The sequence below is a fragment of the Podarcis liolepis genome, assembly GCF_965112155.1.
Source record: "Podarcis liolepis genome assembly, chromosome: 1".
Lineage (NCBI taxonomy): Eukaryota > Metazoa > Chordata > Lepidosauria > Squamata > Lacertidae > Podarcis > Podarcis liolepis.
This window is the reverse complement of record NC_139554.1, coordinates 3989451-4003455: the sequence shown is the minus strand read 5'-3', so window position 1 is coordinate 4003455 and position 14005 is coordinate 3989451. Positions and strand designations below refer to the sequence as shown.

The 14005-nt window shown below is 48.3% G+C and overlaps 1 protein-coding gene across 1 annotated transcript in view; it reads left to right on the top strand.

Moving 5' to 3' along the window:
- The first annotated feature begins 2608 nt into the window (after positions 1-2608).
- PYGL (glycogen phosphorylase L) overlaps positions 2609-14005 on the top strand; it is a 60769-nt gene continuing 49372 nt past the window's right edge. Inside the window, exons 1-2 of the mRNA XM_083514772.1 lie at positions 2609-2831; positions 5382-5626. Coding sequence (XP_083370898.1) covers positions 5384-5626 — 243 coding nt within the window. The 5' untranslated portion in view covers positions 2609-2831; positions 5382-5383. The remainder of the gene's footprint in view (positions 2832-5381; positions 5627-14005) is intronic.

Sequence of the window (14005 nt, the reverse complement as noted above, 5' to 3'; positions counted from 1 at the left end):
TATAGCGTTTCTACTAGAGCCATATAACTTCATTCCAACATTTTTCTTACATTCATTATTTTTACAGTATTTCTATAAATAGTCTTAAACTTTTCCCAGTCTTCTTCCACCGACTCTTCTCCCTGGTCTTGGATTTCTGCCAGTCATTTCCGCCAATTCCATATAGTCCATCAACTTCATCTGCCATTCTTCCCGAATAGATAAATCTTGTGTCTTCCAGAACTTCATAATGAGTATTCTTGCTGCTATTGTTGCATACGTGAAAAAAGTTCTGTCCTTCTTTAACACCAATTGGCCGACCTGACTTTTATAATATTTTAAATAGGATTTATATATTGTAATGCTTGAAGCATGAATTTGGTAATATTATTGATTATGAAAAGTATTTTTTGCTTTTGTCTTTTCTACTTTTTTTTTTTAGTTTGCATTTTGGAAAACATGTATATAAATGCGTTTACAGTGTTATGTATTGTTCTTTGTTTCTCTTTCTTTCTTTTCTTGTAAAATTCTATAAAAATTAATAATTAAAAAACACACACCCTTTTCCAGCCCTGTATTTTTGGTTTCTATGGAAGCTGCCCAGAGTGGCTGGGGAGGCCCAGCCAGATGGGTGGGGTATAAATAATAAATTATTATTATTATTATTATTATTATTATTATACGGAGCGTTTGTGCGGCACACCTACACACTGCAGCCGACACACGGCCAGTCTGGAGAGCTCTGGTATAGGATGTTCATCAGACCAAAGCCTGCTTTTTCACCTGATGCCTAAGGGTATATGATAAAGACACCAGCCAAACCGCCCTGGGGAGAGCATTGCGCAAACAGGGAACCAGTGTTTAAAAGGCCCATTCTCAAGTTCCCATGCTCTGGAGCTTTTGTGGAGGGGAGGGTCACACGAACTAAGGGCCTCAGAAGATGATTGCAGGGTCCGGGTGAGATCATATGGGGAAAGGCAGTGTTTGAAGTATCGCAGGCCTGAGCCATTTAAGGCATTGTAAGTCAAAACCAGCACTTTGCACTGAGCCTGGAAACTAACTGGTAGCCTGTGCAGTTGGACCAGGATAGGCGTAAGATGCTCAAACTGTCTTGCCCCAGTGAGCCACCAAATTCTGCACCAGCTGAAGTTTCCGAATCGTCTTCAGAAGAAGGCCTATGAATAATGTGTTGCAGTAATCTAACCTAGAGGTTATCAGAGCATCTGGTACACAGGCTGAGACCCTCCCTGCCCGTGGCCTACAACTAATCCAAAATGCGGCAGCTAGACTGGTGACTGGGAGCGGCCGCCGCTCTTTGTTCTCTTTGACATCTGGTGGGAGGGTGTTCCACAGGGCGGGTGCCACTACCGAGAAGGCCCTCTACCTGGTTCCCTGTAACTTGGCTTCTCGCAGTGAGGGAACCGCCAGAAGGTCCTCGGAGCTGGACCTTAAGTGTCTGGGCTGAATGATGGGGGTGGAGATGCTCCTTCAGGTATACTGAACCGAGGCGGTTTAGGGCTTTAAAGGTCAGCACCAACACTTTGAATTGTGCTCGGAAACGTACTGGGAGTCAGTGTAGTTCTTTCAAGTCCGGTGTTATATGGTCTTGGCAGCTGCTCCCAGGCACCAGTCTAGCTGCCCCATTCTGGATTAATTGCAGTTTCCGGGTCACCTTCAAAGGTAGCCCCACATAGAGCACATTGCAGTAGTCCAAGCGGGAGATAACCTGAGCATGCACCACTCGGGCGAGACAGTCTGTGGGCAGGTAGGGTCTCATCCTGCGTACCAGATGGAGCTGATAAACAGCTGCCCTGGACACAGAATTGGCCTGTGCCTCCATGGACAGCTGTGAGTCCAGAATGACTCCCAGGCTGCGCACCTGGTCCTTCAGGGGCACAGTTGCCCCATTCAGGACCAGAGAGTCCTCCACACAGATTGAAACAGATTAGAACTAGTTCAATTGTGAATGCCCTGACTTTGCTGGTATTCCGCTTCATAGGATGTCCGCCGGTTCTTGCATAATGAGAGAGGGAGAAAAACGTTTCTCATCCATCCAAGATGGATGGAAACTTGTCCTCTTGAATCCGAACAATTTATTGAAGGTGGCGGGTGGGAAAGAAAGAGGAACCCTTGCAACTGCCTACCGATAAGCTCTTACCCTTTTGCAAGCAGCTTCCGCCCCGCACCCTTCCTCACCGTGCAATATTTAAATGCCTATTTTAACCACGGACGTTTCTCCACCAACGCTTTCCCACGGTGCCGTTTCACTGCGTCTTTTAATCCAGACACCCTAAACGCCATGCGTGCAAATCGCTTAGTAACCTAAATCTGGCACCAACGAACCAATAGCTTTGCCTATTCAGATGTAAGGCCCTTTGAGCTCAATGGGGCTTACTCTCGGGTAAAGAGGGGGGTGAGGGCCGCCGATTTCCGCTTCACGTCCCTGCCTGCCTGCCTGCCCGCCCTGCCCTGCCCTCGGGGCCTGGCAAACTCCTGGCTGCGCCTGCCATCCCTCCTGCAACCGGAGCAACGCCAAAGCGGCTGGGGAGGGAAGAAGGAGCGCCGCGGGAGGGGCGGCAGCCAGTCCGGAGCCCGATCCCGCCTCGCTTCCCCATTCCAGGGCTGCGCTGCTCCGCCCGCCCCTTCGGGCAAGAAAACTTCCCTGTCCAGCGATTAGGAGGCGGGGTCCCGGGGCTAACAGGCGTCCGCCTCGGCCAATGGCAGCCTATAAAAAGAGGGGCGGGGGCGGGCCTTGGCTCTTTCCGGGAAAGATCCTCGAAGCGCCTTTGCGCAGCACCGAACCCCGAAAAGAGAGGGGACACCATCCTCCGACGCCCCGGGATCCAGCGCAGGTAAATGCTTCGCGATGGGCGACGCCTGTCGCTGCGCTTGTCCTGCTTGGCGTAGCTCCCTGGGGGGCAGGAAGCAAGGGAAAGTCCTGCAGGACACGCCCCAGGGGAGAAAGTTTTGGGGGCATTTGGGGGCGGGGAGCGTGCCCCCCTGCCCCTCGCAAGTAAGCGCGCAAGGAGAGAAAGGGGAGCGGTCCGGGTGGGCGCTGCTGCAAACGGTGCGTAAAAGCGCACAGGGTAGAAGCGAGGTAAGCGGTTGGCTCTGAACTTTCTCGGGTGCAAGGAGGCACTTCCTTGGGGTGGAGGGGGACCCCCCCGACTCATGCGCGCACCTCGAATCTTCCAGGGGGGTCAACTTTCTTCAAGGATGTTTTGCCCCCCCCCCAACTCCCCACGGAAGAGTGGAAGGGAAGAGTGCAGGCGGTTCTGTTTAAGTGATTTTCCTTGCCTGCCAGGCAAAAAACCCACAGTTCACAGGTGACTCTGAAAGAGGCGTGTTGCACTTCTGAGGTCCGCAAGAGGAGTGTGAACGCTTCCGTCGGATGCGCGTTCCCTGGGGGGAAAGAGCCCCTCATCCGCTTTAAAGGTCTCAATCTTTCCCCCATAGAGGCAGCTCAGAAGTGACGCTGCGCTTCCGTGGACGCACTTACTTGCCGGAGAGTAAGCCGCATAGAACGCAGTGGGAGTTAATTCGGAGTAAGCGTGCTTAGATTTGGGGCTACTCATGTTTGCAAATGGTGTTGCTTGCCACCCTGGACTCCTTTGGGACGAAGGGCAAGATATAGATTGCAATAACCAAAGCGGAAATAAAATATTCGCACTGGGATAGCATGAGACTCTTCAGGGTCTCCGAGTCCCACAGTGGGCAAAAGTCTCCTGCATTGCAGGGGGTTGGACTGGATGACCCTCAGGGTCCCTCCCAACTCCAGGATTCTGTGAACTGACCAAAGTCCAAAGGGGTTTGGAGAGAGACGTAGCCCATTGTGCTGCAACCAATTTATCTGGGCTTTCATGAAAGCCCAAATGGGGATCCAGGACTCGTGTGCAAAAAGGAAGGAGGAAATTGAGGTTCTTTTCTTGCTGTGTCTAAAGTTGCTGCCTGGCAACTTCCCGTCTTTTTTGGGCAGAAAATGTTTTCTCTGTCATTGTGACTGGCCTGGTTAGCACTGAAGCATGTAATCTGGGTTTGGGCAGAACACTTCAGGCTGCAGTTGAGAGTTCCTATAAAATAATACTCTTCTAGACCCCCTTCTGCCTGACATGAGACTAGGGCCCTGCAGGACTTGATCTCCTCCCACAGGGCCTGTAAGACAGAGCTATTCCGCCTGGCCTTCAATTTGCATTAGCCTGATCCTCTATTCCCCTTTCCCTTTCCTATTCTATGAAGAAACCCTTTCTGGGACCTCACATTTAAATTCTTCCCTGGTCTCCTTGCTGGCCCTGTTAACTTGGCCAGTTAGCCCTGGTGATCATTTGATGTCTACTGACTGGGTCCTCCCCCCCCAATGACCCCTGAATTTTTGAATTTTATTGATGTTGATGCTGCATTTTATGTTGTATTTTATGCTGTTTTTAAGTTGCATTTTAATCAGTGTTTTATATTTGCTGTTAGCCGTCCTGAGCCTGGTTTTTAAACCGGGAAGGGCAGGGTATAAATTAAAAAAATATTTTTATTATTATTATATGACATGCCAGCTGCCTAGGTACAGGGTGTGTGGGTGTTCATATGTAAGAGTATTCCATCATGTAAGCCTGCCTTTGCAATCTGAGGTGGTGCACCCCAAGCTCTGATTTCCCACCTTTGCAACCCCAATATGCACCTTAGCAAACCCGGTTGCCAATGCAGTGTTTGCAATAACTGACGTCGGCTCCCTCCCCCGGTTTCCAGCCTCCCCCCCCCCCAATCTCCTGCACCTCTCATAGAAGCGCGCCACTCAACCTGAACCCGCAGGATGCAAAAAAAAAAAAAAAGGTGAAACTTACGTAATTTTGTAATTTAAGTTTAGGAACTTAATTGGAGAGTTAACATCGAGATGTGGAAATATCGACGAAAGGCAGGATTGAGACTTGGACATTCTTCAAGGTTCAGACTATGGGAAGTCGTACAATTAATAATTACAATTCGGATGATAATTTGACCTTTTTATTTTAGTTTTGTTGGATTATGATTTGATATGTTAATTGGATGTCTTTTATTTGGAAAATTAATAGAAATGATCTAACTAAAAAAGAAGAAAAGGAATTTAAACGCCAGCCCAAACCCCTAATTCCACCTGTGTCCAGGAAGGGGGCAGTCTCCCAGCTGCTTCTTTCAGAGCCAAGCTCACTTTTAAACCAAACTCCTCCTGCTCTTCCTCCCTTCATTCAGTCGCTTCTCAGCCCCACGGAGGGAGGCAGAACAGGAGGGAGGCTGGCCTGAACAGGAAAGGGCTGTACCCGGTCACTGGCCGGGAGCTCCAGAGGTCAGTGCCTTCCCGGCCGCTCTCTCTCTCTGGGCGGCTGGCCCGTATTGTGCGAAGGGCACCCAGCGCTGTCGTCTCCTTCCTCCGACAGCCATGTCTCGCCCTCTGACGGACCAGGAGAAGCGCAAGCAGATCAGCATCCGTGGCATCGTCGGCGTGGAGAACGTGGCGGAGCTGAAGAAAGGCTTCAACCGGCACCTCCACTTCACCCTGGTCAAAGACCGCAATGTGGCCACCCATCGTGACTACTACTTTGCCCTGGCCCACACCGTCCGCGATCACCTGGTGGGCAGGTGGATCCGCACACAGCAGTACTACTACGAGAAGGACCCCAAGGTGAGACATGCGGGCGAAGCCAGAAAGCGGCTCTTATTGCTGTTTTGACACAGTTGGGCTGTGGAACTCCTTGCCACAGTAGGCAGTGATGACCACCAACCTGAACTAACGTTGGCCTGGTGTCCAGCAGCCTCTTGCTTAGCTGGTCCATCGGGACTCAGATTTCTATTTATGATTTGGTAAATTGTGGATCATTCCATAGTTTATATAACATGCTTTTGATTGCTAGCAGGCCTTTGTTTCTTGAACAGGTGAGATACATATTTTTAAAATAAGCAGGGGCAAAGTTCCCATGCTGAAAAATCAAGGAGTTACAGGATCTAACATCTTTAAATTATTGTACATGGAAATTGCCTTGGCGCGGTGATTTAGAAGGTGATTAATAAATCGGCAGTGGGTCCGTGCAGGTGTGTAAATCACCCCTTGACTGCTTCTTGAAGACTCTCACCTGGCAGTGTTAGGTGTGGTCCTTGGAAAAACAGACAGGCTTGAGGTGGTGATGGATGTGCCGTCCTTGGTTGAATTGCAAGAGCCACATGCCTTTGCATGCCGCCAGTCCTCAAGGGGGAAAGGCAATGTTCCCAGGTGAAACCGGCGCCATTGTTCCAGCAAGGGTGAGGTCCGAGATCAGAGTGTTCTGCTTGGCAATGTGTGTGGCAGGACAAAAAGCAGCAGCTCAGGTACCCTGCAAGGCTGTCCTCCTGTTGCTTTTGGGGACCTGGCTATATACGCACACATGACACAGTTGTGCAAGATGTGCCTTGTGTAATGTCTCTAACACAAATAAGTGGGATGTCTTCAGCACCCAGGTCTCTCCCTACTCGGACACTGACAGTCTCTTAGGCAGGGAACTTGAGTCTTTGACCCAGCCCTCTTTATCACTCACCTTTCATGCTAGTTTCCACATTTTTGTTGTTGTTTAGTCATTTAGTCTAGTCTTCGTGACCCCATGGACCAGAGCACGCCAGGCACTCCTGTCTTCCACTGCCTCCTGCAGTTTGGTCAAACTCATGCTGGTAGCTTCGAGAACACTGTCCAACCATCTCATCCTCTGTTATCCCCTTCTCCTTGTGCCCTCCATCTTTCCCAACATCAGGGTCTTTTCCAGGGAGTCTTCTCTACTCATGAGGTGGCCAAAGTCTTGGAGCCTCAGCTTCAGGATCTGTCCTTCCAGTGAGCACTCAGGGCTGATTTCCTTCAGAATGGAGAGGTTTGATCTTCTGGCAGTCCATGGGACTCTCAAGAGTCTCCTCCAGCACCAGAATTCAAAAGCATCCATTCTTTGGCGATCAGCCTTCTTGATGGTCCAGCTCTCACTTCCATACATCACTACTGGGAAAACCATAGCTTGAACTAGACAGACCTTTGTCGGCAAGGTGATGTCTCTGCTTTTTAAGATGCTGTCTAGGTTTGCACATTTTTACGCGCACTTTTTGTGAATGCCTCCATGTTTGCCGGTGCTGGTTGGAGGGCTGCCTCACAAAATGCGGATTTTGAAGGATGGCTGGGTTTAAGTTGGAGGCTTGGAGGCAGCAGAGCTTCTGAATCTCAGTTGCTGGAAATCCCAGGAGCGGAGAACTGTTCTTGCGCCTTGCTGGTTTCTGTCAGGAGACTGCCATCGGAACGGGGAGGGAGGCAGGGAGATACTCCGCAGATTCTGAGAAGCAGCTTCTCGTCTGGCAGTAAGGAAAACCACACCTCCAGCGGAGCAGAGGGGGAAAGAGGTAGCCGGGTGGAGGGAAGGTTGGAGGTGGAGGTTACTGAGATCCTAAGTGCCTCACCTAGCACGGCCAGCCAGGAGGCACACACTTTCTCCCTCCTTGCGCAGAGGGGTGAAACGGAAGGAGGGGAGGCAGAGATTTGGGGTGTCCAAGTTCTTATGTTGGGGGGGGGGGAAAGCCGGAAGGGGCCACTCCCGGAATCTGCAAGTGACTAAGACGGACATGAACTTTGTGGTCCTGCACTGTAAATAGTTTGCACAAATAAAAACCTGCAAATGACAGGTCGGAGTCCTGCCTGGTTACTCGTGAGCAACCACCTCGCCGCCTGACAGTTTCCCATGGGGGCATCTGGTTGGCACCAATATCAGGAATATTCTCATATTCCTATCAGAATAGGATGCCGGACTAGACGGGCCGCTAGAAGTGCAAATTACGTAGGTGGTTTCTCTTTAAATTGCAAACAGGATTGCAGAAGTCTACTTTATTTATTTCTCTTTCCATTCTATTGTTATTATTATTCCTCCCTCCCTTTGCTTTTGCTTTGTTTAGTTTTGCTCTGTTTTCCTTTTCCACCTAGATAGCTCAGTTGGTTAGAGCATGGTGCTCACAATGGCAAGGTTGCAGGTTCGATCCCTGTAAGGGACAGCTGCATATTCCTGCATTGCAGGGGGTTGGACTAGATCAGGTAGATCCCTGGCTGATCCTGGCAGATCATGGGATCCTTATTGTGTTCAAAAAGTTACAGGGGGGGGTAGCTAAAAAAACCCCTCTGTGCAATCTTCCCCCAAAAAACCTCAGCAACTCTGGCCAATCCACCCACCCCATACACGCTCCTCCTCCCTCCAATGGGTAGATCACTGCCAGTTTTTTAATACCGGGAGCAGATCACAGTCTCTTGGGAGTTGAACATGCCTAGATTAGATGATCCTCAGGGCACCTTCCGAAATAAAAAAATTAAGGTCATATATATATATAAAATAAATGTACCAACCAAGCACGTACATAGATATGTGGACCACATGTCTGGAGCAGCACAGGAAGACTGACCTGAAACCATTTTGACTCCCAAGCTGACCAAATGCTTTCTCTGCAAGGAGGGAGGGGGTGAGGGAAGCGTCCCATTGTCTTAGGAATTTGGAAATCACCATCTGAAAGGAATGGCCAGACTACCAGGAAAGGCAATCAGATAAGGCATTCTCAGATAACCTGGCAGATAGGAGATAAACAACGCACTCAGATTTCTGTTGTAGACCGCCTTTTCTGTGATGTAGGTATGATGTTTGTAGGGGGCGGTCTTGGGTTACACCCCTTCTGTGATGTATGTATGATGTATGGAGGGGTGGTCTTGAGCTCCAGGGCAGGGAATTTAAAATGTCTATATAAGGGCCGGCACACCTTGGTTCTGGGTCCTTCTCCTTTCCTGTGTGTGAGGGGAGCACCCTGTTGCAGCAGTTCAAGAAAGGTCAGGCTTATGAGCTGCTTTGCTTCTAAATATTCTCTGGTTGACTTCTTATTTTCTCTGACCGATGGAGAACCTACAAAGGACTCTTTAAGGGCTCTTGTGTCCCCCATAAGGGAAGAAGGGCAGATTTTGTTTACAACTCTTCCAACCCTACAATTCTCCTTGCATTTGATGCCCTCTACTCTAGGTCAAAAGGGACGCGGGTGGCGCTGTGGGTTAAACCACAGAGCCTAGGACTTGCCGATCAGAAGGTCGGCGGTTCGAATCTCCCGTTGCTCGGTCCCTGCTCCTGCCAACCTAGCAGTTCAAAAGCACATCAAAGTGCAAGTAGATAAATAGGCGGGAAGGTAAACGGCGTTTCCATGTGCTGCTCTGGTTCTCCAGAAGCGGCTTAGTCATGCTGGCCACATGACCCGGAAGCTGTACGCCGGCTCCCTCGGCCAATAAAGCAAGATGGGCGCCGCAACCCCAGAGTCGGCCACGACTGGACTTAATGGTCAGGGGTCCCTTTACCTTTTACTCTGGGTCAATGAGGGTAGGCACATGAAGGTGACAGATGGTTGAAGAAAGACTGCAGGAGAGGCAGAAGGGAAGATCTCCCAGGGTGGGAGGCTGGGAGAAGAAAGGGAAGCTTCCAGGTGAGCTACCTTTGCGTGAGACCTTGCTTTTCTCTCTCTTTTTTAAAAATAATATTTATTACTTTTCCAAAAATTTAAACACTAAAAAGACAATACAATGCAATACATTAAACTAACATTACAAAACAAAAACAATAAAATAAATCAAACAATTTCATTATCCCATCTTTCATTCACTTATTTCCACGACCTCCTCACACCTCCCTTTTTGTATTCCACTTCTGTTAATTATTTCAGCAATTCCTTTCCATCTTCCTCTGTTTTCTATCCTATAATTATCTTAACTCATTCTAACCTTATTTTTCCTTTAATACTCTATTAATCTATTTATACTTAAATCCTTATAATGTTTCTACTAAAGCCATATAACTTCCTTCCTTTTCTCTTTCTGCTTCTCTTTTTGTTTAGATCACCTTGTTTTTACAGTATCTCAATATGACAAAGCCTTAATGAAAATGCTATGCCCCCAAAAAGCACAAAAAGTGAAAACGGAATAGAATTTCTTCTCCCTCCTAACTTGTGGATTTCATGGTGGTGAGGACTGAGCCTGGCTTATTAGCAGAATCCATGCCTTGCACCCAGAAGGTCTCAAATTCAATCCCTGCCTTCTCCAGCTTTGAATGATACGCTTCTTAATAGGGCTGGAAGAGACCTTGTCACTGCCAATCCTGAAAAGCGATAGGCTGAAAAGCAGATCTAAATCCAGCGTGGAATAGCTGGTTGCCCTCCTCGAATTGGATTGACTTAACCATCTCTTCAGTCAGGTTTTGGACTGTTAACGGCCTTTAATGCAGAGCTTTAGCCTGGTAGATTAAGGAGTAATCCCATTTGTGACATCAGTCGGAAGCCCTTTCTCAAGTGAGGTGGACAGGCTCTCTGCTGAGACAGCTTTGCTCCTAATCTGCCCTTTCTCCAGCTCCCATCTTTGATTCGGTGTTTCATCCTAGAGACTTCCAGAACCACCGTCCACCCTGCCTCCCATTTTAACTTTAGAAAAGTCCAGTCCTGCCTCATCGGTTGGGACCCAGAGGTGAGCCCTGAGCCACCATTTATAGCTCACATCAGGTGCCAGGGTGTGTAATAATAATAATTTTTTATTTATACCCCGCCCTTCCCGGTTCAAAAACCGGGCTCAGGGTGGCTAGCAACAAATTTAAAACACTTAATTATAAAAGCAGCATAAAATACAATATAAAAACATGAATCACAATAAAATTCAAAAATCAATTTAGGGGAAATAAGCATTAGATAATCCCCAGGGCTAGCTGGCTGAATTGGTCCTACTTGGGCCAGCAAGGAGACCAGGGGAGAATTAGCTGTGGGGTCTCAGAGCGGGTGATCTTCATAAAAGGGGAGGGAAGAGAAGGGAAATGAAAGATCAGGCTGAATTCAAATTAAAGGCCAGGTGGAATAGCTCTGTCTTACAGGCCCGACGGAAGGAGGTTAAATCCTGCAGGGCCCTGGTCTCATGGGACAGAGCACTCCACCAGGTCGGAGCCATCACTAAGAAGGTCCCGGCCCCGGTGGAGGATAGTCTGACTTCCTTAAGGCCCGGGACCTCTAAACTATGGTTATTCATGGACCTTAAGGTCCTCTGTGGGGCAGACCAGGAGAGGTGGTCCTGTAGATATGAGGGCCCTAAGCCACAAAGGGCTTTAAGATGAAGCAAGCTTGCTTTCTGCTGCTCCAGAGGCTGGGAACCGAACCAACAGATCTAAATCGCAAGAAAGAAAATTCCGACTGAACCTTTCTGATGGCAAGAGCAATTTGCCAGGGGAACGGACTCAGTCATAAAGGGGTGGGTGCTATTTCCTTGTAGGTTTTTCAACAGAAGTTGACTTCCCATCGGCCAGGGATTCTTTGGCTGTGATTCCTGTAATTAGGGGGTTCGGACTAATGACCCCTGGGTGTCCCTTTCAACTCCGTGATTCTTTCCAAAATGAGCTGTGCTTTGCAGCAAAGGGGAAAGGGAAAGGGATGCGGGTGGCACTGTGGCCTAAACCACTGAGCCTCTTAGGCTTGACGATCAGAAGGTTGGCGGTTCGAATCCCCGCAACGGGGTGAGCTCCCATTGCTCTGTCCCAGCTCCTGCCAACCTAGCATTTCGAAAGCACACCAGTGCAAGTAGATAAATAGGTACCACTGCGGCAGGAAGGCAAATGGCTTTCCCATGCACTCTGGTTTCTGTCACGGTGTCCCGTTGCACCAAAAGCTGTTTAGTCCTGCTGGCCACATGACCCAGAAAGCTGTCTGTGGACAAAGGCCGGCTCCCTCGGCCTGAAAAGCGAGAAGAGCGCCGCAACCCCAGAGTCGCCTTTGACTGGACTTAACTGTCCAGGGGTCCTTTACCTTCCCTTCCCTTTACCTTTACAGCAAAGGATTTGCTCACTGTGGGAACTGGGACCAGAGCTGTCCTGATGAGCCCCAAACACTTGCAGGAGTAAAAATCCTCTTAAAAGCTTGCACAGCTAAATTATTTGATTTTGGCCCTGCTTTCTCATGCAAATGCTCCTCATAGATGATAAAACCAATGAAATAGAATACAGTGGTGCCTTGGGTTAAGTACTTAATTCGTTCTGGAGGTCCATTCTTAACCTGAAACTGTTCTTAACCTGAAGCACCACTTTAGCTAATGGGGCCTCCTGCTGCCACCGCGCCGCCGGAGCACAATTTCTGTTCTCATCCTGAAGCAAAGTTCTTAACCTGAAGCACTATTTCTGGGTTAGCGGAGTCTGTAACCTGAAACGTATGTAACTCGAGGTACCACTGTAATGAAAATTGCCCCAAACCACCTGATAAGCGTTGGAGAAGTGACAATCAGAGGCAGGGATAAGCCTATGAATTTTAACAGGCTATATTTTAGCACTGAATGTTTCCTCCTGACTTGAATAGGGATGCAGGTGGCGCTGTGGGTTAAACCACAGAGCCTAGGACTTGCCGATCAGAAGGTCGGTGGTTCGAATCCCCGCGACGGGGTGAGCTCCCGTTGCTCAGTCCCTGCTCCTGCCAACCTAGCAGTTTGAAAGCACGTCAAAGTGCAAGTAGATAAATAGGTACCACTCCGGCGGGAAGGTCAACGGCGTTTCCGTGCGCTGCTCTGGTTCGCCAGAAGCGGCTTAGTCATGCTGGCCACATGACCTGGAAGATATACACCGGCTCCCTCGGCCAATAAAGCGAGATGAGCGCCGCAACCCCAGAGTCGGCCACGACTGGACCTAATGGTCAGGGGTCCCTTTACCTTTACCTATGTTTCCTCCTGACTTGAATACCAGTGATTTCTGTGGACTCTCTTTTCTGAGCAGTGGATGTTCCACAGGGTTTAGACATAGGGTGCCTTCTAAGATTTGTTCTGTTTACGACTATCCAAGCAGAGCAAATAAATCACCCCTACGGCAGGCAGAAAAACTACCTGCATCAAGGCAGGTTTATTTATGGATGCCTTTTTTGTGGTTACTGTACACAAAGCGGGTTCATACCAGATAAAAACACAGAATTCAGGTCTCCCAGGGGACCTGCGTGTCTCAGGTCACGTCACCTGCAACTTCCTTCCCTCCCCAAATGGCAGACCTGGCCCTGGATTGCTCCCCGGCCCCTGTCTCCCAGAGCTGTCATTTTCTTTTTTCTCCCCCCCCCTTTTAAAAATTATTATGTTTATTGCAAAACATACAACACAAACAGACAAAAACAATATCACAATGACAACTAAACATTAATTGACCACACTTCATTTAACATCACACATATTTTTGACTTCCAAATCACCTCGTCGTGCCTTCTAAATAATCCTAACCTGTACGCACTTCCTGTTATATCTATTACATATCAAGAATTTTTTTTACTTTTATGATTTTCTTTAATATGCAAGATTCAGTCTATACCTGTCAGGAGAATTGCATTTTCACAATATTGTTTTAAATATTATTTCAATATTGTCCATACTTTGCTCACTTTCTGATTTGAGTTCCCTCTTATCCTCCCTGTCATTTTCACAAGTTCCAGGTATTCTATCGTCTTCACCTGTCGGTCAAGCTTTATAGGAATTAAGTCAAATTTCCAATTTTTTGCTACCAGAATTCTGGCTGCCGTGGTTGCAAACATAAAGATGGCTCTAAAGCTTTTTTTGGGATTTCAGTGGACATAATGCCTAACAGAAAGGCTTCTGGGTTTTTTTGTTGTTTTTTTTTGGAAGGAGAGCTGTCATTTTTAAGGCTTCAGTAATCTTTATTTTGTTAAAGGTGGCTGACAGTCGTTTGCACCAATCGTGCTGGGGCCAAACTCAAAACGGTGATATCCTAACCCGGCCATTTGGCTCTGGAGACGGTTGCTGCGTGTTGGGCAACAAGATTGTTTGCTCACCGATGTACAAACCGTGACGGAATGGAGTAAGTTTGGTGGGGGAAATGTTCCTGGAATGCGAAGCACATGTCTGGCAGAGAATGAATTGCGTCAAATTGATCCTTGCTGGTGGCTTGTGGTTTGTCTAGGTCTGCCGGCTCTTCTCTTCTCCTTCCCTTTATAATACAATCTCCATGGTTTGCTGAATGTAGCTTTCCCAAAG